At 28.8% G+C, this 24,773-nt stretch overlaps 3 protein-coding genes across 7 annotated transcripts in view; all 3 read left to right on the forward strand.

The window, feature by feature from the left end:
• Positions 1 to 24,737, forward strand: part of LOC127291546 (bromodomain and WD repeat-containing DDB_G0285837-like) — a 237,677-nt gene extending 212,940 nt beyond the window's left edge. For 4 of the 5 annotated variants that reach the window (XM_051320732.1, XM_051320731.1, XM_051320730.1 and 1 more), the window contains exons 2-3: positions 22,448 to 22,539; positions 23,748 to 24,737. In XM_051320732.1, the coding sequence (XP_051176689.1) occupies positions 22,492 to 22,539; positions 23,748 to 24,566 (867 nt within the window). In that variant the 5' untranslated portion in view covers positions 22,448 to 22,491 and the 3' untranslated portion in view covers positions 24,567 to 24,737. Of the gene's footprint in view, positions 1 to 12,849; positions 13,294 to 22,447; positions 22,540 to 23,747 lie in introns of those variants that run through there. The other variant, XM_051320734.1, reaches the window with a different exon arrangement.
• Positions 1 to 24,773, forward strand: part of LOC127291539 (uncharacterized protein DDB_G0284459-like) — a 309,035-nt gene that overhangs the window by 254,548 nt on the left and 29,714 nt on the right. The window lies entirely within an intron of this gene.
• On the forward strand, positions 348 to 8,562 carry LOC127291543 (uncharacterized). The gene is made up of 7 exons (XM_051320725.1): positions 348 to 768; positions 2,423 to 2,602; positions 4,924 to 5,331; positions 6,144 to 6,575; positions 7,109 to 7,208; positions 7,694 to 7,769; positions 8,466 to 8,562. The coding sequence occupies exons 1-6, from the start codon at positions 549 to 551 to the stop codon at positions 7,764 to 7,766; spliced, it is 1,413 nt and encodes a 470-aa protein (XP_051176682.1). The 5' UTR covers positions 348 to 548; the 3' UTR covers positions 7,767 to 7,769; positions 8,466 to 8,562.

The raw sequence follows: 24,773 nt of genomic DNA on the forward strand, positions 1-24,773 counted from the left end.
GAAAAATGTCACTAAAGAATATATTACTTCTTTTTGTTATTAAGATTAACTTTGAACTAACAGACATATTAAACAAACCAAAAATTTGGAAAGAATCACGTACGAAAAACACGAACGCATGCATAACCAGAATGCGTTTGTTTTCCAAAAATTTTCGTCTGCTATAGTAGAAGATTCTATAAGATTCTAGAAAAAACGTCACTTCCTCTAATCCCATTCCGATGTTTAAAAAATTGTTCAATTATTCAACTGTATTTTACAAAATAGAAAACATTTTATTTTCATACATTTACATAAATAATCATTGTAAGAAATATATAAAATTGTTTAAGATTTTTAAGAACTTAAAAATATTATTACTACAAGATAATCCAATTAAAGTCGCAAAAATAAATAATAGACACATGGCAACGTCGCTGACACGAGAAAAAAGCCGGCCGGTAAGAGGACTCACGTGTTTTGTTTTCGATCGCGTCATACGTGATCGCAGTTTATACGGGCTTCTTCTATCGTTTTGTGCAGTTGTGTGAAAATTGATAAACTTAATCATGTGCGACTTTGCAATTGTAAATTTTGAAGACGGGATGGCCATCATTAGATCCAGTTGGGCAATTAGAGACGAAAAGGGAAAAATAAGTTCCAGTTATTACCCGATGGGAAAAAATGCAAATTCCGTCGTTCGCCATCTTTTGTCTAGAGAAGATGTAAAAATATCAATTTCGAAGGGAGGCTGGAAAATTCTGCCCGTCGAACATTTATGCGATGCAAGTAAGTATAATTTGAAAAAAAATATCTTACAACTGAAAAATCTTATGATCTTAATTGGTCGGAACATTAGTTTTCACTCGAACATAAATATGTACAGACGGATCATAGAAGAGCATACGTGCCATATAAAATACATTACGCGTATACCTTTCTACGATCTATTGCAGTTTAATTATAGAATTACACATTACCAATACATTTATTATTTATATTATTTAATTTCTTCAAAAATTCATTTTTTTAAAAAAGTTGATGTATATGTGCAAAATTTAAAACAATAATTTTGTCAGAAAATTTATTTCCTGAGAATGAAAATATCAAAAAATTCAAACTTTTTGTAATCCAAGTAACTATGAAGTCAGTTACATTATGTTATTTCAATTATGTATCAGTAAGAGATTTTTTGTTCAAAATATAGTTGTTTATATATTTGTTCAGAACAAAACTAAAAATTTTAATGAACAATTTATTTAACCAAAAAATGAAAGTGTTATCTTATTTAAAAATTTATTACAAAATAATATTAAATTATTAAATAGAATTTTTAAATAACTTTTTTTAGAAAAGTGTTTTTTTAATCATTTAAAATTTATATTATATATGTAGTTGAATTTTTTAAATAGTTCATTTTGTATAATTAACGAATATAATACTATAATTTGAGGATTTAAATTTTCTGAATTCTTTTGAAAATGTAAAAAATTAATTTTACAATATAAATTGAAAAATTGCAACATAAACATAGACTTTGTTCTTATATTATTCATTCGATTTTATAGAATTCAAGTCTTATGAGAGTAAAAATAATTTAAATTTAAACATTTGTGCAAATTTAATAATGAAAAATCTATTATTCAATAAAACAATTATAAAACTATGGTTTTACAGTTTTGTTTTTTTTCCAAAAACTGAGTGAATAATTTAAGTTTTTAATAAAAGAATGTGTATTTCGCCGACAAAAAATTGAGAATTTAAGTTAAAATTTTGAAATGTGTAGATAAAATATTCTACAGAAATTATGATTGTCATCAGAGCAATGTGTTGCAAAAAGTTCTTAAAATTACTTTAATTTTTAAATATAAAAAAATAACTATCTATTTATAAATTAAAAAACTTGTTAAAAAATAAACAATGAAATAATTGTTTTCTACAACATATGAAACTTATTATAAATTATTATTATGTTATTAAATAATTGAAATTAAAAACAATTTTTTACAAATCATGAAATTTTTATATATATGTCTTGACATTTATTACGTCCAATTAAGAATTATAAAATTGTAACTTTTTTGCTATGAAAGTATAAACATTTATTTAAAAAATTTTATTTTCTGAATTTTTATGGGTCCCAATTGATAACTTATTACTTGTGAGAGTAAATAGAAAAGGCGTAACTCACGAAAACAGATTGAAAAATGTATATATTTTCACTCTCTGAAATTGAATCAGTAAAATTTATTAATTTTCTAGTGAGTAAACATCTTGTTACTTCAATCAGTGAAATGTCATTAGAAATAAGTAAAAAAATAACCCAATTTTGATTCATTTTTCAATGATCTAAGCAATTAAAAATGACATAATTTCAATAACTACTATTCAAATTTTCAGTTATATTGAAAAAAATATTATTTTATATCATTTTAATTTTTAGGTTCTTATGAGTTAGCGACTCAAAAGATTGATGTGTTAGGAAAATTGTCAGACATAGAAAGTGATGATAATAAAAATCTCGAAAAACTGCGCAAGACGAGACATCTTAGATGCGCAAAAACATTTCAGGATTTTGAAACCGCCGTCGATGCTGCAGTGCAAGAAAAAAGGATGCCTTTCAGTAGGTTTCTTTAGTAATTTAAAGAATTAATTTTTAAATTACATGTTGGACATGGTAAATTTTTGACACAAGTAGCGAAGGTATCTTGCAAATTAACATAAATTTATCGTTTTACAATAAATAATAAATTAACAGCACCAAACTATTTTAATACCACGGATCATAAGTTGTGCCTTATTTTCACATTTTTTCAACTTTCCCCTTTATGAAAAAAAAATTACTGTAATAATTACTAGAATAATTACTGAAAATACAGTAATTTTTTCGCTTTACATTATGAAAAAATTGAATGCACTCACATAATAAATAAAACCTAAAAAAACGATTTCATTGCAATTTAAAATGAGTAATGTACTTAAAAAAATATATTCGCGAAATAATTACTGGAATTCCAGTAATACTTTTTCATAAGGGTCTCACCAAGTTTCAAATTTTAAATAATCTTCATTTTGGTTGATTTTAATTTTAATTTTACAAAATTTCCACTCATAAAATTTTTAAACTAATTCAAATGTAATTGATCAAAATTTAAAAGTATCTGAATTCCAATTCATTAGTAATTGAAATTATAATGTATTGTTTTCGCGAAATTTTTCGAACTCATTTTTTTGACATATCTTTATGTTTTTTGACCTCAGGAATCCAAAAATGACATTTTTAGAAAATGTCATTCCGTATGTGTGTGTGTATATATACATTACATTTTCATAAATATCTCAAATTCTATAAGAGCTTTAGGGCTGAATTTTTTTTTAAATTGTAGATCTCATTTGGGGACATAAAATGAGAAAACTTTGGGACAAATTAATACATATTAACTATATTTTTTTTTACTTTTAAAATTTTTGAAAAATCGTTTTTTGCCCATAACTTGAAACACATGTTTTGAAAGTTGGGATGTTTTTACTTAATTTTGTAGAGTTTTTTAAGACGCATTTTTTGAGCTATTGACGAACAATCTGCTATCATTTTATCCAAAGTTATTGACATTTTAAAAATCATAAAAAATCGTTTTTTGCTCATAACTTTAAAAAAATGTTATGACACCTACAGTTTTTTTAGTTTCATTTTGTAGAGATTTTCAAGACGCATCTTTTGACCTATTATTTTAAATTTTATTGATTTAAATCTTTATTGGTAAATTGATTCTAATTTTAATTGATCCAAATAATATTAATGTAAATTTATATAAAACTCCAACTCCAAACTTGATGTACCCAAATTTCAGTTTAATCCATTTCAGTGTGCCTCTAAAATTATACTCCCGAAAAAATTTTCAAAAATTGAAACAGAAATTTTTTGGATTTTACAGAGAAAGTTTTTTTAAAATGTTTAAATGATTTTTCACTTTGTTAAAAATAAAACTGATATTTTTTTACTTTTCTAAAAATTGAACTAAGTGATTATGTGAAACAAAAGACAACTTTTTTATTAAAGCAGTGCTTTTATAATAAGCAACGCTCTATATTGCTCGAGTGTCTCGAATGCCTATGATTATCATTTTTTTAATGCCTTCCACCACAAACAGAAATGTACAAAAAATATATGAAAAAGTAGACATTTATGAAAAATTTTGCTGAAAATTCTAAGGTAATGTCTATAAAATAACAAGTCATAAAATAATTTTTAAAAATAAAAAATTTTTTGAGTTTTTTGATGGCAAGAATGTTTGAAAAGTTTTTATATAAATCATTTCAAGTTCACATTATATATATTTCTTTTTTTTTCTTTAAAATCAGTTCTGACTTTTTTGAGCAAAACCCATTTTTCTATTTTGGTGCAATTTTCCATTTTAAGTTTAGTGCAATAGAATTTTAACTAATTCTGAATTTTATTTATTCAAATTTCAAATCATTTTATCTTCAATTTAATGTTAAATTGATTGTAACCAATTTTTTATATTAATTATATTTTAATTTATTCCTTTTTCAATTAATTCTCAATTTAATTTAACGGAATTGCAATTTATTATAATTTGAATTCCTTCGATTGAAACTGTACGTAATGGATTTTAAATCAATTCACTTAATATTCAATTGCTTTAAATTTCAAAAGATATTTATTATTTTATTTATTAATTTGTTACTTCATATATTTAATTATTTTGTGTAGGAGTGGTAGAAATTTTTCCGGAAATTATTAAACTTTTATCACCTTTTTTGGAAAAATAGTATCCTAATCCCTGTAATGTATAAGCTAGGAAGAATTAAAATTACCATATTCGACGTGTAAAAAATTTTTCAAACTTGTGAAAAGATGTCTATATTTTATTGTCTGCTTTGTTTGGTCACTGATATATTTTACTAAATTTCATATTACAGAAAATATAAAAAATATCTTCCAGTCGCGGATTAAGAAGGAGAACGATAGACAGATGAAGAAATCAAATCTTGAAAATGAAGATTCTCAACGGATTGAAAATGAAGTACCAAAAGGTATAGATAACTCTAATATTGGAGGCACAAAGGCAACAGACTTACTAGAAGAAGACACAATTGAAGCAGAGGCAATGCAGAAGAGTTTAATTTCGGGAAATCCTATAAAAGCAAACTCAAGCGGAGAAAATACAATAGAAACAGTCGAAAATGGCGAAAATGCAATAGAAGCAGGTACAAGTGGAGAAAATGCCATGGATGCAGGCACAAGTGGAAAAAATATAACAGACGCAGAAACAACTGAAGAAACTGCAATGGAAGCAGACGCAGATGAGGAAAATACAATGGAAGCAGGTACATGTGTAGGAAATGAAAACGGTATAATGTAATTAAAGTCAAGTATAAGTTTTATGGCACTACATGCAGAAAATTTTATTTACAATTTTTATTCTTTATAACAATGGGTTTCGACCTAAGTGCCAACAACTCGTACTAGGGGACCCCGGATCAGGCTCGTCTTCATTACATTACATTTCATTCTTTATAGCAATGATTTTTTAAAATCGACAAAAACGTACTCTTTATATCTACTTAAAGAAATTTTAATTAATTCAATATTACCGACTAGTTCATTAAATAAAATACAATATATAGTACTTTAAACAAAATTTTAAATTAGAAAAAACGAAATTTTTTTCTGATAAAATAAGAAAAAGTGAGTCCCTATATTTTTATTTTTTTCCTTAATTTAATTCATTAAATAAAAAATTTTAACCACTATCCACAGTTTTCCACCCATGTGTAAAAATTAAATATAATTTTTCTAAATACAGAAAATTAAATATAATTTAAATATAATTTATATATAATTTAAATATATAATATATATACTGAATTTGCAATATAAAAAAAATTCATTTTATGAAAATTTCCTATAGATCATATTTTTTATTATTTGAAAAAAATTCAACTTGTTTTTAAAATAATTATTTTATTATACAAATATTAAATAATTTTTAGCAAAATTATATGAATTGCAAGAAAACAAATTGTTTGTTTTAAATACATTGTCAATTATAAACTACGTACTCTTTTTGAAATTTACTGTTAATCTATAAATATTTTATTTTAATTTTGAATTTTTTAAAAATCTATGAAAAATTTAGTTTTAGATCCGATGGTACAGGAGAGCCAGGAATTTGTGAATAATAATAATGGGACAGACAGAAAATTGCTTATGCAAATTTCCAGAAAAATCACATCAATGGGAGTTGTTTTAAAAATCATGAGCGAAAATCAATCGAATCCTATAGAATCCACTAATATACTACTTGACGATCCTGAAATGAAAATATTTCCCGCCAAAAGTGTCGAGGAACTAAATGAAATTAATAGAAAATTAAAAAAATCAAGTCGCCTGAGAATTAAAGTAAAAAATGCGCTATTATCGATTGGAAAAGGAACATCAATAAATACAACTGTATACGATTTGATGAACAAACTTTTAACATTGCAATGTGGACAACTTTACACGTTTAAGGGAAGGAGTAACAAGAAGCCATCCTTCGAAATTTTAAAATTAACTTCGATAATATGTGGTAAGTATTATTGTAATTCAATCTTGTCGACATTCATAGAGTTTCAATGAATTTTTTTTAATGGAAAAAGGTTTTTTGCAATAGGCTTAATCCATTATATACCATAATTGGTTGCAATAATTTTTGAAATTAATACAATATATTTTTAGCAGTCAATTTATTAATTATTAATTTTATAATTTTTTTACTTTTTTATTATCAATTTATTTATCTATATGTATAAAATTGGCAATTAAATTCTGAAGTTTCAGTGCAAAAAACAATTTATTTGATCTGAAAAAATTACACTTATGAAATACTTAAAAGTAAAATTAAGTTTAAGAATAGTAAATTTTACTATTTCTGAAATAAAAATCCAAATATTAACTTCGTAAAAAACTCGATTTATTAATTAAAACTCGCATTTTTTAGAAAACGTCCCAAGTTACAACCTGAATATAACTTGCTAGAAATAACTGAAATATTTGGACGTCCACAAATTATTAATCAGAAATGTATTTTTATGCTCTTCTTACGTTTTTTGTTTTCATTAGATGTAGTCGTGCAAATGATCCCGAAGGCAGATAGGTCCGATGTAAAGAAGGCTATTATATTATGGTTGAACCAATGTAAAAATAAGGAGAAACGTTTACAGTAAGTAAATTTTATAGAGAAATTTTATGTGATTTATATGATTTTCTGCTGACTTGTTTGACATTTTCAGTTTCCCTTTATAATGAATGCAATCATGATTTTATTAAGAATTATTATTTTCAAATATTAAGAATCAGATAAAAGAGAACATTTTAATATTTAACATTTCAATAAAAACTATTTAAAATAACTTAAAAAATTGTATCAAATTCATACGTAACATAAAAAAATTAATAAGTTAAAAAATTGACAACAAATAAGAATACTAGTTAAACTTGAATAGAATATTTTTTAAAATCCAACTTAAGAACTCTCTCTTGAAGAATTCAGAGATATTGAGAAAAATTCATAAAAGTTTTACTAAATAATACAAAAAATTAAATGGAAGAAGGCAAGAATTAAAAATCATAAAAACTATCGTCATTTTCAAATACATCTTTTAATAAAATTTTTACAGTAAATATTAATTTGTTTTTATATTATAGAACTGCCTTACAAAGACGCCAAGTGAATGAGAGAGATGTAATGGAATCTTCAAGCGAAGATGAGGATGAATAAAAGGTAAATTTTTTGTAATTAAATACCCCAGAATTTGAATTCTAAAGTTTAGTTGCAAAGAAAAGAGGTTTTTTAGAAGTAGAAGCATATAAATTACAGTTGCAATTTCGAAAATTAAGGGTAGTGTTAAATAGTTTCAAATATATTTTTTGGAAGAGATATCATTCTTTTGATCATTTAATAATTCGCATTTTTTAAAATAATCAGTTGCCACATTTAATCTTCCGATTTTTAGTCAAATTTTGACATTCCGAATTAATTTTAACATTATAATAGACAGCAGATCTTGTAAATTAGTACAAATTGTAGTATTTTATTTTTTCTTAATAAAAACAGGAAAATTTTTTAAATGGGTGTCAGTCGACTATTAAAATTTTACGGACGTGATTAACTTATTTTTTAGGATATAAAATTTATAAATATTTAAATAAAATTATATAAAAAGTTTTATATTTTATTGTTAACAGTTGTTAAATTATGTTAACATTCAAGGTTTTTAAGGCCTGTATTTATATTGCTAATTTATTATTATATAAATATGAGAAATTTTTTATACGAATTATTAAATTTTTCTAGATATACGACATAACGAATTTCAAGAATAAAATATAATGTATTGCCCTAAAAGTACCTCTATAATTGTTTATATTTTCTTACCGTAAAAAACGAGTTTAATAAAAAATATGTTAAATGTTTCAGGTGTTTAAAGAAGACGAAGGATTCAAATTTTAAAAAAGACTGCTTAATTTTTAATAAAAATAATGTAACATTTATAATAATAACTTAATAAATCATGTAATAAAAAATTAATCCATTGTTTGTCTTTCTGGCCCCAGTTTAAATATATAAGGTTATTTATATGTTAATAATTCTATAATTTTAAATACTGAAAAAATTTTAGTGTTTATTATTAATTTATTTATTTATTTATTTATTTGTATACAATTCACAATTAAAATTTATAATTTATTTATCCTAAAATTTTATAGACAAACTTGGAGGAAATTATCCGCGCAATTTTTCCAACAATTATTCTTGGAAATTTTCAGAAATTTTACTTTTAAAATTTGCTGCAAATTTGCATTGCAAACTTGCCAATGGGGGGACATTTTTATACATATTTAAAGTTTGCTGCAAACTTGCCGCGCAAACTTCCGAACTTTGCACTGCAAACTTGCCGCAAACTTGCCGAAAAATGTCGTGCTATCTGGGCAGTATGCATGTTATTAAAAAAGATATAAAATATATATTTTAAGTGGGAATTACCGCAGCAGTAAAAGATTTCAAGTCAGTAAACAAACACCTCTAACATAAAAATTTATATTTTATTACGAATTAAGAGAATCTATCAATGCAATTGAATCAAATATATAACAAAATTAATTCCCTATAAGAATAACATTGTGTCGTCTGTTTGTTGTCCCTCCAGGCCTCTGACGTCACACCTAAAATCGACTCTGACGTCACAAGTGACAAAGCCTAATAAGTATACAATAAGGGGCTATGGCCGTTGCCGAATTGGGGATTTTAGCGCATTTTTGATACACTCTGTAAAATGTCGAAAAAAAATTTTCCAGCGACGGCAATTTTCCTTCAAAAGTCTCTAGTAATATTACTACTTTTAATGTGAGGAAAATACATAATATGCAAAAATGGAAAAATACTAAATATTGTAATTTTGATATTTTGAATATTGGGATTTTCAACTCCGCGGTAAATTTCTTTTTCTTGACGGTAAAGGACCCCGCACGTTTTGCATGGAAAATGGCTTTCAGCCAATTTTTCTGAAACTTTGTAGTTTTGTAGTTTAAGGCCTCCTGAACAAAAAATGTTAATGGCAAAACTTAAAATAATGGACAGTTTTTTTGCTACAATGGCTCAAAGTTAAAAAACAATAGCATTATGGGCATAGACTTTTGTGAATTTAAAACTTTTAAAACTTAATTAAATCTGCTTAAAACTCGTTACTCGGGAGTTTTTGGGGTCGCTGATTACGAAACCGAGGTTTGTTTTTCAAAATTCAAAATGGCGGATCCAATATGGCGGACGACTTTCCTAGAATTTGATTGAATTCGCATGAAACTCATCACTCGGAGGTTTTCGGGGTCGCTGATTACGAATCCGAGGTTTTTTTTTTAAATTCAAAATGGCGGATCCAATATGGCGGACGACTTTCCTAGAATTTGATTGAATTCGCATGAAACTCATCACTCGGGGGTTTTCGGGGTCGCTGATTACGAATCCGAGGTTTGTTTTTTAAAATTCAAAATGGCGGATCCAATATGGCGGACGACTTTCCTAAAATCTGATTGAATTCGCATGAAACTCATCACTCGGGGGTTTTCGGGGTCGCTGATTACGAATCTGAGGGCTGGTTTTCAAAACTCAAAATGACGGATCAAAAAAGGTCGATGATTTTAAAAAATAATCATTGAATTCTCTTGAAAATGGTTATTCGGGGGTTTTCGGGGTCGCTTATTATGAACGTGAGGGCTGTTCTTCAAAGCTCAAAATGACTGATCAAAAAAGGTCGACGACTTTTTGGAAAATCGCTTGAATTCGCCTGATTTAAAAGCCAATGACTCCATACTTAGGTACTTTGCCAAATTGTAATAGTTACAGTAACGTTAAAATCGTGATGGTATTGCAGTACTTCTCAAGAGTACGCTCTTTCTTTGCATCCCAGTCCTTCCGACTACATACTATCGAAACAAAAACGTAAGGTTCAGTATGTCCCTTTTCCGTTGTTTTTTGGTTCACCTGGGCTTAATCTATCAGGTCCTGAAGAACCTTTAGTCTGTACTTGATCGTGCGATTAATGTTGTTTTGAATGTCACAAGATTTTACCATCTTGGCAACTTCCTTCCTGATTTTCAGAAGAAACTTAGCTTCCTTTTTCCGAAATATAACGCATTGAATGCTATTTTCGTTAATGATCTTGTTGTCCAAATCAGACGGAATCAGGCATTAAGCGCTTTTTTCGCTGTTTACATTGAGAAGGCTTGACGTACTGCCTCTTTTGCTGTCACTATGATCTGTGGAAGATTCACAGTTTTACTTTCCCTACATTTCAGTGTCACCGGTTACCATTTTGAATTTTAAAAAACAAACCTCGGATTCGTAATCAGCGACCCCGAAAACCCCCGAGTGATGAGTTTCATGCGAATTCAATCAGATTTTAGGAAAGTCGTCCGCCATATTGGATCCGCCATTTTGAATTTTAAAAAACAAACCTCGGATTCGTAATCAGCGACCCCGAAAACCCCCGAGTGATGAGTTTCATGCGAATTCAATCAAATTCTAGGAAAGTCGTCCGCCATATTGGATCCGCCATTTTGAATTTTAAAAAACAAACCTCGGTTTCGTAATCAGCGACCCCGAAAACTCCCGAGTAACGAGTTTTAAGCAGATTTAATTAAGTTTTAAAAGTTTTAAATTCACAAAAGTCTATGCCCATAATGCTATTGTTTTTTAACTTTGAGCCATTGTAGCAAAAAAACTGTCCATTATTTTAAGTTTTGCCATTAACATTTTTTGTTCAGGAGGCCTTAAACTACAAAACTACAAAGTTTCAGAAAAATTCGCTGAAAGCCATTTTCCATGCAAAACGTGCGGGGTCCTTTGTTTCTTTTAAAGAGGGTAATAATCGTTCTCACATTCAATGAGGTAAAATGACTAATGACGGCGAAATTACAGTAGATGGGAAAGTTCTATTGCCGAAATGTAACCTTACCATGTTGAAAATGTCAAGTCCCTACCGAAAGAGAGGTACTGGAATAGTACTGAATTGGACTTGGCTTGAGTTCCACTTCAGTACCACTACCTGATAACCCATAAGAAGACATTTTTAAAGGCGCGTATCCACTTGGCGAACACGGCGCGAACGCAACACGAAGCGAACACTGTCTACTTGGGACGTGCTTGCAACATAGGGCGAACATGTGACGAACATGTAGCGAACGAAATTATATACATAATTTTTTTTTTATTTTCACACGGAGAGAAAAATCTGCCTTTTATAGTATGAAATAGATTGCTGCTATTTTTCTTTAAACTTTTCATACTAATAGAGCAAAGATTTGAGAATTTTTAGCATGAAACTTGTCTATGCTAATAAAGTTTGTCATATAGCCTCTTATTACATACTTATTATACTTTTAATCCAACGGCGCCATGCGAAGATCGCACATAACATCATCCTACTATTTTTGCATAAGTTCTATGCTTTTTCGGGGATAGACTCTTGCAACTGGCGATTAGGACAGTTCCAATTAAGTAAAGGTGGGCGTGGCCTAATCGCCAGTTGCAAGAGTCTATCCCCGAAAAAGCATAGAACTTATGCAAACATAGTAGGATGATGTTATGTGCGATCTTCGCATGGCGCCGTTGGATTAAAAGTATAATAAGTATGTAATAAGAGGCTATATGACAAACTTTATTAGCATAGACAAGTTTCATGCTAAAAAGACATACGATTGTACTATAATTACTCAAATTTCATGCCTATATAGCATAGAAAATTTCTGTGCATTAAATGTAAACCTTTCTATACTATAAAAGGCAGATTTTTCTCTCCGTGCAATACATGAAAATTCATAAAAAAGGCGGTTTTCTTCCTTCAGTTGAAGGCGCTTGTACACCTCACAAATTCTGAGTATCCTCGGAATTGGTCAGAAGTTTCACTAACATTGATTGGCTTTGCTCATAGAGAATTTCGAAATTTTTCTATCTTTTGGAAATTCTCCATGAGCAAGGCCAATCAAAATAAGTATAACTTTTGACAAATTCCGAATATACTTAGAATTTGTAAGGTGTACAAGCGCCTTAAGAGTATTCTTATTTTAAAAAAAACCTTAAAATATTATTTAACTTTAAATTAATAATAATAGTTATCCACACTGTTAAAAATATTCGTAGTTTTAATATACATAAAGTACTTAAATTTAAGAAACTGCGTATATTAAAGCGAATTTATATATAAAGTATATTAAATTTCATTACCTATAGGAATCAGAATTAAAAAATTGAATTTTACTCAATTTATACATGTTCTTGTGTACAAAATAAGTTCATATAAATTCAAGTTTAAATCAATTTACATTGTCAAAATGCATATAATTCGACATTTAGAGTACTTAACCTAAATGTCACATATGAACATTAAAATTCTGGTATTTAGAATGATTTTTTGAAAAAAATTTCAGTATGAAACATTATTTATTTGACACGAACAACATATTAATTAAAGAATTAAGCACTGTTATTTCAATTTGAAATAAATTTTCAATATCAAGGAAATAATGACCGTTTGGTGAAATAGGTATCTACAGCCGCCATGTTGGCACATTAAATTTAATATACATGTATCTTAGATTTCAATACCTGTAGTGCATATTCGCTTCATACGCATGTCTATTAAATCTAATACAGATTTTTTTAACAGTGCATGTAAGTGAATAATTCACTTATTTATATAACTGTTGATAATTCATCTTTGATTAAAACTCGTCTCTTAAAGAATTTCAAGGTAATTTTTTTTAAAGAGAAAGGTTTTTTTCTAAACTTAAAATTATTCTTCTCTAAAATTAGACAGATTTTTGACAGAAAATTAAAAAAATGGAGAAATAGTAAAATCCTCTCAATTAAAGAGAAATAATTTAGTGCCCATATATAAAAGAAAAATTTACTGCAAAAGAAGAGATGTTCTCTTTTAATAAGAATTTTTTTTAGTGTAATGATAAATAAAAAAAATCAGGAATGAATTTCTAGAAAGCTCATAAAATGGTTTTCTATATAGCTTTAAGTGTATGTCCCACTAATCCTTCATGTATTTCAAGATGTGAAATCGGGAATCCCAAAAAACCTTTGTATTTATGGAAGTAATAAAGCAATTCTCTCTAATCCTTTTTATTAACGCACATCTAGAAAAAGTATGTGCTTTTTAGGGTAAAAGAGGGAAGTAAATTTTTAACCATAGGTAAAAAAGGAGGGATAAGTTTGCATTATTTAAACTTTTAACAGTGTTTAGGCCTCGACATCCGAGGATCAACAATATCAGTTTTCGCTCGGCCCCTGAGTAAGCAACTCATTACTTTTAAAATATAAGTGAAGTGTTGCTATATTTCGTGAAGAATTAATTCTAATTCTGTTTAGTGACTGAACTGAAAATAAAGAGATGGAAGAGAGTGACATTTCAGACGAGGCAGTTTTTAGATTTATTCAAACTTTTAAATCTAATACTTTGCTATGGGATCCAACTGATAAAAATTATATGAGGAAAAATATGAAAATCGATGCTTGGAAAAAAGTTTCAGATTCGACGGGTTTATCTGTTGCTTGGTGTAAAAAAAAATTAAAAGTTTAAAATCGTCATACAGGAGAGAAAAGAAGAAAGAAAAGAAGTCGCACGAAACAGGAAAAGGTATGTTTGATTATAATTATTAGTTAGATTTTCCTTAAATATATTTTAAATAGGAAGTAAATAATAACCTAACCAAACAAAAAGTTTCCATAGTTCACTAATGGCGCAATACTGGTTCAGTACTGGTATTTTCATTGTATCAGTACTGTTGCAGTACCACCCTCCCATCAGTACTGGCAAATCGGTACTGAGCCGATATTGAGCCAGTACTGGTTCAAATAGATTTTCTTTTTGATTAATTCTAGTTTACAAAAAGTTCTAGAGTGAACCTGATGAATCTTTTTGTTTAAATATTTTGTTTATAAAAATTTTTTCACCTTGATTTTATTATTCAAAACTAAAATGTATTTTATTTTGCTTTTCTGTGGGTAAAATTATTTAAACTTACTATATAAAAACTTTTATTTTCTTAAAAAAGTTTTTCAAAAATTCACTTTGATGCAAATATATATGTGATTAAAAATAGATATTATATATGGGGCATTCTATGTCACTGGGAGACCCCCTCTGCCCAAAAATGGTTTTATCAGAAAAACGTCTACATAGGCTTAAAATTTAGCTTATTATGTCTACTTTCAAGTGCAATGTGGCACCTTTTAAAATTGCAAATGGCGGATCCAATATGGCGGATAATTTACAAAAAATATCGGAAAAAGTGTTCAAATACGCTTGAAAATTTTTACTCGGGGGTTTTTTGGGTCGCCAAATACGAATTTGACATCAGATTTTCAAAATTAACAATGGCGGATCCAATATGGCGGAAATTTTCTTTAAAAAAATTAAAAATGGGCGAATTTGATTCAAACTGGTTACTCGGGGGGTTTCGGAGTCGCTGAATAAGAATCTGACATCAGATTTTAAAAATTCAAAATGGCGGATTCAATATGGCGGACATGACATTTTAAAAAAGAATCAACTTTCAAGAATCTTGGTATCTGGGGGTTTTTAGAGTCGCTGATTACGAATCTGACGTCAGATTTTCAAAATTAACAATGACGGATCCAATATGGCGGAAATTTTTTTTTTAATTGAAAATGGACGAATTTGATTCAAACTGGCTACGAACGAATTTGCTTAAAACTTAATAAATGAATTTTTCAGAATCGGGTATATTCAAAATCGTCGAATGTGCTAGAGCGTAATCGAAAGTAGTTAAAAAAAGTAATTAAACCTATATTTTTTTTAAAGAAATTAAACATTGTACATAACTGTTGATACTTTAGAAGAATTGGAATACCTCTTTATTATTAATTCTTTTTTGCTGTTTGGGATAAAGCAATGATGTTTTAAAATTCTTGGAACTGCTGGGGCTTTCTCAAATCTTTTTCTTAAGAATCTTTCAACTTTTTCATGATTTTGTCGACTGTAAAATAATGTCGTTATATTTTTAAAATGATTCTCTCCCCATTGCAGAAGTCTTTTTGGAGTTAGGATTGAATCAGCTGGCTTACAAATAAGGCTTGTCCTTGCTGCTTCTCTTTTAAATAATGCACCAATTCCATCCGAAGCTCCTTTGCCATGAGCTGTCGCATGAACATGCCATTCAGCGCTAACATTAAAATCATCTTGATGGTACATTAAGTTCATCATTTGATATTTATTTTTAAAATGTTGTTTTGCCCCATCACTAAAATAAATAATTTTCTTTACATCAACGCTTTTTTTTATATGTGGAATCAACATTTTTTGAATAGTATATACAGCACTTGTATCATGCCGCGTACTATCTGACAAAAATACAATACTTTCATGCTCAATTTTTTCATTTTTTTTATGGTAATAAACGACAGGAAAAATTGTACACTGGTCGTTATTAAAATGAAAGGCCTGAGACGCATCTTGAATGACATATTTGTAGTTTTCTGAAAAATCTAAAACAACAAGTACTTCACCCTCACTTAAATTATTTTTTTTTTCTGTAAAATATTGCGACTGTTCTTTCGATACAAATGAATGAGGCTTCAAAAGCAACAATTTTTTATTTAGTTCCTCTAGGAATTCAACTGTAGGCAAAATTTGAGTTTGCAGCGTTGATCTATCTGTACCTGACCATGAACTAAATTGTACATCGTAAAAGTTTTGTTCTTCTAATAATTTTTGTAAGTAAAGCATAAACTCAGAAATGTCTGGACATTTTGCACATTCGCCAAGAGAACATTCCTCACTAGGATTGGAACATGTAATTTGCTCCAAGCAATCTTTATAACTGCAAATTGATTTTTCAGAATTTTTGGTTAATTTTTCAATGTTAATAGCGTCCAACATTAATTTACAATTCTGGTGAATGGTACAAACACAGACGCAATGTGTTCCACTACCACCAGCAAGTATGCAATGTTTTGGCCGTAGTTGGGCAAATTTGCTAAAACTGATTGGACAGTCTGGATAAGATTCTTTAAATTTAAGAAAAAGACCTCTCAAATCTAAAAGAAGAAGCCGTTTCTGCATTAAACAACGTCCATTTTCATTCTTTACAGAGATGACGTCTTTCATACCTGGCATTATCCTACCGTTTTCGTCACTGTTATAAAAATCTAAAATTTTTTGGACAGTTGATTCGGGTAATAGTTTACCAACTTTCGAAGTTGTTTCTGGCAAAATACCTTTTGCATCTCTAAGATCTTTTGCTTTTTTGGCAAATTGCCAACTGCAATTAAATTCTTTTGATATTTTTTTAGCAGACCATGATTTTGGTGTTACGGTAAGGATTTTTAATCGCATTGGATTATGTCTGGACAAAGTCTGAAATTTTTCTTTTAAATCGCTAAGCAGGTCTTCCAACTCAATTTCTCTCTTCGATCGGACATCTTCAGCATTCAGACTGGACGATGTTTCGTTTAATTGAGCAGAAACATTCTGATCTTGGTCAACATCCATCTGATTCGCATCCAATACATTCTCAGAAGCGTCAGAAGGTGTTCTGTTAATTGAAGCATCCTTACTTTTTTTTCTACATTCATTGCAAATTTTTGCATTATCGTCAATATCAGGGAACTTTCGTTTGAGATTTTCGGAAACATTACGCAAATACTTACCTTTGTGACCCACGGCTTGAAAGGGATTACAACATCTATCGGCATGAATGTTACTTTTATTCGGCATATCTAATAACTAAAAAAACAAGCTTAACTAATAACCTTATAACTAAAAATCTGACAACTAATAAAAAGCAAAACTTACAACTAATAAGAAACAAAACTTACAACTAATAAAAAACAAAACTTACAACTAATAAAAAACAAAACTTACAACTAATAAAAAACAGAACTTACTTACTATAAAAAAAACCGGAGAATAAGAAATAAACAAATATAAATGAATAGAATAAAAGAGAAAAGAAATGAAAAAGGCAAAGAAAATGAAGGGAAAGAAAGGTCAGGAATGACGGACTATGTATAATTAAAATATGCGTAAAGAATCGGTAGAATATAAAGAGTGTTCTGGATCGCTGTCGCAGAAAGAATGAACGAGCTAGCGTGCCAGACCCAGGTTCGTTTGAGACAGTGGTGGGGAGATGAGTGGTAGGAAGAAACGTGACGCGCTGATTGGCTCACGCGCTAGCGCTAGTATGCGAACATCTCCTTATATGGTCATGGTGATGCTCGCTCAGTACATTGATGGGGGGACTGTGTGATAGAACATAGCGACGCGCAGAATCGCTCAAACAAAATAAAATCATTTTATTTTTTTATTTTTAAAGAACTATTTATTGTAATAAAACAAGTAAAATCGTTTTTTAGTAATGCATTAACAACATGTGATTGTTAGGCCACGTGACCGTCGCCATGTTAATTTTTTCGACTAGTTTTTTATATAAAAAAAAATTTATAAAGAGGTTTAAAATATATGCGGAAGAGTACAAAAGTAATAGTTAAAATACTACTTTTTGTATCGAAAACTTTAAATGCGTTTTTCTCAAAACGTATTTTTTGAGCTCCGTGCAATGCAGCTCAGTTAGTTTTTAATCGATTTTCATTAAAATTACTCGTAATCACCAACCTCGAAAACCCCAGATACCAAGATTCTTGAAAATTGATTCATTTTGCTTCCTCGTGGAGGAAGCTATGTAGTCCTTTCGTTTATAAACTTTTTAAAAATGGTGAAAACAAATTTTCCTCTATATAGAAACATGTTATATAAGATCCTGATCAATTGTCCGGATGTATGTATGTGTGTATGTATGTGTGTGTGTGTGTGTGTATGTGTGTGTGGATCGTTTTTGTGAACACGATATCTTTAACAGGTTTTAATGGATTTGGATAAAATTTGGTAGGCTTATTTAACACATTAATTTCTCAAAAATGACGAGAGGATTTTTAAAAATACCCCAAAAAAAAAATTTTATCGTCTTTTTTCCAAAAATTTTTTTTTAATTGAAAAAATTTTTAAATCGAAAAATTTAAGGTAATATATAATATAATCGTCTTCTTTATGTCAAGATGAATCGATTGATATATATAAAGTATAGATTTGATTGAAATTTAAAGAATTAAAGAAAGTTAAAAAATCAAAAATTCTCATTTTAGCTAAAAAATGATGTGTTTATTTAAATTCATGTTTATATATGAAATAATTTTATTCCCTGCATTGAAACGAATTGGTTGGTATATATAAAGTATAGATTTGATTGAAAATTTGAGAATTAATAAAAATTGAAAAATCGAAAATTCATATTTTAGCTAAAAAAATTTGTGTTTTTTTAAAATTCAAGTTGATGAATAAAATAATTGTATTCCTTGCATTAAAACGAATCGATTCGTATATATAAAGTTTATGTTACACTCAAAATCAATTAAAATTTTCTTTATTTTTCAAAAAATTTAATTAATTTAAAACATTTTTAACTCGAAATTTTTTAAATCAATCAATTGAATTGGACAAATTCATTGCTTCCTTCACGAGGAAGCGAATTTTTTGCTTCACACAATGAGGAAGCATAATGTTTATGAAATAAACATAAAGGACCCCCTCCTTGTTTAAAATATCATGTCCGCTATATTGAATCCGCCATTTTGAATTTTTAAAATCTGATGTCAGATTCTTATTCAGCGACTCCGAAAACCCCCGAGTAGCCAGTTTGAATCAAATTCGTCCATTTTCAATTTAAAAAAAAAATTTCCGCCATATTGGATCCGTCATTGTTAATTTTGAAAATCTGACGTCAGATTCGTAATCAGCGACCCTAAAAACCCCCAGATACCAAGATTCTTGAAAGTTGATTCTTTTTTAAAATGTCATGTCCGCCATATTGAATCCGCCATTTTAAATTTTTAAAATCTGATGTCAGATTCTTATTCAGCGACTCCGAAACCCCCCGAGTAACCAGTTTGAATCAAATTCGCCCATTTTTAATTTTTTTAAAGAAAATTTCCGCCATATTGGATCCGCCATTGTTAATTTTGAAAATCTGATGTCAAATTCGTATTTGGCGACCCAAAAAACCCCCGAGTAAAAATTTTCAAGTGTATTTGAACACTTTTTCCGATATTTTTTGTAAATTATCCGCCATATTGGATCCGCCATTTGCAATTTTAAAAGGTGCCACATTGCACTTGAAAGTAGACATAATAAGCTAAATTTTAAGCCTATGTAGACGTTTTTCTGATAAAACCATTTTTGGGCAGAGGGGGTCTCCCAGTGACATAGAATGCCCCATATATATATATATATATATATGTATATGAGAGATTCTTTTTCAATCGCCCCAGCCCAAAAAGTCAATGTTCTGGGATTGGCTTCATACTTTGGTAAATTGTTGTCCTATATGATAGTAATAAATCCCTAAAATATAAATTAATTAAAAAAATATTTGTAGAAAGTAGAGGGGGTTGAAGTTTTGACGTTAAGGGTAACATTGTCATTTTCAAATCCGTTTAACTATGACAAAAGTTAATGGATTTTAATTTATCTATAATGAATTTTATTGCATTTTTCACGTACTTTTCAAAAATGTATATGAAATTTAAAAAAAAAATTTTTAACCCCTTTTTTGTCAAAATCAACCCTTATTTTTCGATTTTCACCCCTTCGGGTATTTTTTTTTTTTTATTTTCATTGGAAAGCTGAGGTTTTTTCCGATGAGCTATGTAAATATGAAAATGGGACAACAATAATTTTGTGAGTAACAGAATATTAAAGTAGGCGGTGCCGATAAGGGGTGTACCTGGAGATCATCTTTGAGGATTTAGATAGGCACCGCCTAATTTAATATTATGTTTCTCACAAAATTATTGTTGTCCCATTTTCATATTTACATAACTCATGGGAAAAAACCTCAGCTTTCCAATGAAAATAAAAAAAAAACAAAAAAAAATTCCCGAAGGGGTGAAAATCGAAAAATAAGGGTTGATTTTGAAAAAAAAGGGGTCAAAAATTTTTTTTTTTAAATTTTGTATACATTTTTGAAAAGTACGTGAAAAATGCAATAAAATTCATTATAGATAAATTAAAATCCATTAACTTTTGTCATAGTTAAACGGATTTGAAAATGACAATGTTACCCTTAACGTCAAAACTTCAACCCCCTCTACTTTCTACAAATATTTTTTTAATTAATTTATATTTTAGGGATTTATTACTATCATATAGGACAACAATTTACCAAAGTATGAAGCCAATCCCAGAACATTGACTTTTTGGGCTGGGGCGATTGAAAAAGAATCTCTCATATATATATATAGATTATATATTATGGATATTTTTACCCGAAAATTTATAAACCTACAAAAAATTACGTATACTTTTTTTCTCAGAACTTTGGTTTTATAATAAACATATTTTTATATTTATTTTTTGATTTTTTTAAATAATAATTTGCAATATATATGTATTATAATAAGGAATAAAAATTCTTGGTGTTTTCGATTTTTTTAGTAAGATATTAATGTAATATTATTACTCATATTATTTATGATAATAATAATAAATATTATGAATAAAAAAAAATTATTATAAATAAATATTATATTTTAGAAAAAATTATAAAATCTTTATAAAAAATATAAGAAATAAATAAAAAATTAAAACATTTCTTTACCTTTACGGTGAGCACATCTGGCAATGGGTCATGAAGTTTATTATTTTCATGTACAGCCAGGCATGATGATGTACAGCATGATTTACAGGGCGATGTCCAAGTTAGCCCCGTGAGGTGAAGCACTATACCCCCACTCTACCGGCCGGGCCATAAACACGGAGCTCGAGAGACGCATGCACCGCGGGGGGCCTAAGCAGCGTTCTCGGGCCTAATCACATTTTCTATTTATGGCCCCTAATGAGTTTTTCATGAAAATTATAAAGTTTTTTAATATTAAAAATTTTTAATTTTTTTTAACATATTCACATTCCTCATAATTTCACGATTACGAGCATGTGTTAAATTAAAAATGTTAATATTTAAAATGTTTATAATTTTTATTGAATTATGTCGCCTGAATCCCCCAGTATTGATCTAGTCATGATACCGAATAACTTTTTTAATAAAAATTAAATCTTTTCAAATATCAACATTTTTACCCCTCATTTTTTTGCGATTCAGACATAATTTTTTTTTAAATGTTGAAATTTAAAAAGTTTTAATTTTTTTTTAATCACAATTTTTCCAGGCTTAGGACTTTTTAAATTTCAACATTTAAAAAAAAAATTATGTCTGTATCGCAAAAAAATGAGGGGTAAAAATGTTGATATTTGAAAAGATTTAATTTTTATTAAAAAAGTTATTCGGTATCATGACTAGATCAATACTGGGGGATTCAGGCGACATAATTCAATAAAAATTATAAACATTTTAAATATTAACATTTTTAATTGGGACAACACATGCTCGTAATCGTGAAATTATGAGGAATGTGAATATGTTAAAAAAAATTAAAAAATTTTAATATTAAAAAACTTTATAATTTTCATGAAAAACTCATTAGGGGCCATAAATAGAAAATGTGATTAGGCCCGAGAACGCTGCTTAGGCCCCCCGCGGTGCATGCGTCTCTCGAGCTCCGTGTTTATGGCCCGGTAGGTAGAGTGGGGGTATAGTGCTTCCCCTCACGGGGCTAACTTGGACACTGCCCGATTTACAACCATTTTATTTTCAATAGTAATATAAATAATACATTTTTTTAAAAAATTTTTAAAAAAATGTCCCAGAGAAAAGATATATTTACTTGTTACAAATGAATTTTATTAAATTAAATTTGATGTTATTTACAAATTTGTAGTTTTAAATAAACATATTATTAATATCAATCATATTAATTGTTTTCAGGAGCTGATGAAATTTATGAGAGTAGATGGTTTGCTTATGAAACAATGAGATTTTTAGATGACAGGGATAAACCACGAAAACGAGTAAACACAGTAAGTAATTGTTTTATATTTTCTTTTACAATTAATATTATTTAAATTAATAAATTTGTGAATCGCAAGATAATATTCCAGAAATATTATATTATTATGCATATGAATTTTGCCATTCTACAGCTCCTTCATTAAGAAAATATTCGGCAACTTCATTGCGAATTTGGTCGTAATAAACTTTAGCTCTTCTTGGGACATTCGGCAATGGAAACAATGAAGTCATATCTTGCTCATGTCTCCAAGAACCTTCCACAAAAATACCATTTTCTTCGCGGTCAAATAATTCTCGTGGTGAATAAATATTTGGTGAATGTTTTCTTAAATAATTATGAAGATGAAGACATGCCATTACAATTATTTGTGCTTTTTCTGGTTGTAGTAGCATTGGTCTTCTTAAAATTCTAAATACAGACGAAATAATACCAAACGCATTTTCTACAACTCGACGAGCTCTACTTAGTCGATAGTTAAAAACTCTTTTCGCAGTTCCTTTTTCATGCTCCCCTGGAAAAGGTTTCCATAGGTTTTTGTTCATAGAAAATGCACTGTCACCAACAATAAAATATGGAATTTTTATTGTACGTCCTGGAAATTCTTTCTCTTTTGGAAATCCTATAGTCCCCTCAGACATCATTTGATAAAGTAGTGAGTCTTTCAATACACCTCCATCTGAAATTCGTCCTTGACATCCGACATCCGCAAATAAAAAATTATAATTCGCATCGACTAATGCCATTAAAACAATACTAAAAAATGACTTGTAGTTAAAAAATTCAGTGCCTGAATTTATTGGTGATTGTAAGACAATATGCTTTCCATCAATTGCTCCTACACAGTGAGGAAAATTCCAAACTTGGTTAAAAATAGTTTCAATTTCTAGCCAAGCCGTTGCATTCGTAGGGATCTGCAAAAAAATAAAAAAAAGTTTTGTTTTAAAAGGCATCATTAAGTGAAATTATATATTATAATTACGTTCATTTATAGTAATATTTGTTGTTGAAAACAACTTTTTAGTTTCAGGTTATGTTAATAAGCTAAGAACCCTTAAATATTGGGTTGAAGTAAGTTTAATGTAGGGTCAAATTATTTTTTGGTTAGTTGAAGAAATGTGAATATTGTATACTATTAAAATTAAATAAATTAAACTGTATTATACTGATATCTTAGTATCATGTATTACTATTGAATTAAAAGAATACTTTCTTCAGGTACAAATTACGGCTGAAACCTCAGACGATGAAGACATTAATGTTGCTGATGACGATGATTCCAACCAATGCACAATTCAAGCATCAATACCGCAACCATCATCACCACAACCATTAACGCCACAAACACAAATAATACAACCATTAACGCCACAAACACCAATAAGACAACCATTAACGCCACAAATGCCAATAAGACATCAACCACAAACGCCACAACCGTCAACATCTCAAGCACCAGCATCACGAAAAAGAAAAAGGGGAGGAAACAATGATAACAGCATAATGTCAGAATGTTTGGATATCATGAGAAATGCTTCAAACCGTCTTAACCAACCAAATAGTAATTCATCATTGATATCAATTGTGGGAAATCTTTTTATGGGCAAAATGCATACTTATAGTATGCAAACACGGCATTGGGTTGAACGTGAATTATTTAACATTTTGGTAAAAGCTGATCAAGGTTATTATGAGAATCTGACCTCTAATTTTCCTCAATCAATTTATATCCCACCAACAAACAATGAGTCGAATTTTCCATCATATCCATCAACTTCTACAAATCAACACAACTCACAATCATTTGAGAATCCCTCTTTTTTCCGACCCTATATTCCTCTGACACCAACAAATTCACCATATAATCCTTCCTCTTTTTCTTCTCATTTGCCTTTCAATCGGACACCAAGTCCTGCTAACACACAATTATCCAATAATTCACCTCATTTTCAATCGCAGGAGTCCTACACACAGAATTTAGTTTACTCACAACCAACGAATAATTCCTCTTCCATTCCTTCTCAATCTTACTACTAATCTACCAAGAACAATATTCCCGCACAACAAAAGGGTATCCATAGGATAGCATAGTAATATCCCACGATTTGTTGGAATATCTTAAGGACTTAACATTGTTATATATGAATGTGTAATTCATGCATTAGTACAAAATTTATATTATATAATAAATATATTAATATATAATAATACTTGTAAATATTTTCTTTTACCTTTATATTTTCC

This window comes from Leptopilina boulardi, unplaced genomic scaffold, assembly GCF_019393585.1.
Source record: "Leptopilina boulardi isolate dan_hultmark-lab unplaced genomic scaffold, ZJU_Lbou_2.1 LbouV2_140, whole genome shotgun sequence".
NCBI classification, from domain to species: Eukaryota; Metazoa; Arthropoda; class Insecta; order Hymenoptera; family Figitidae; genus Leptopilina; species Leptopilina boulardi.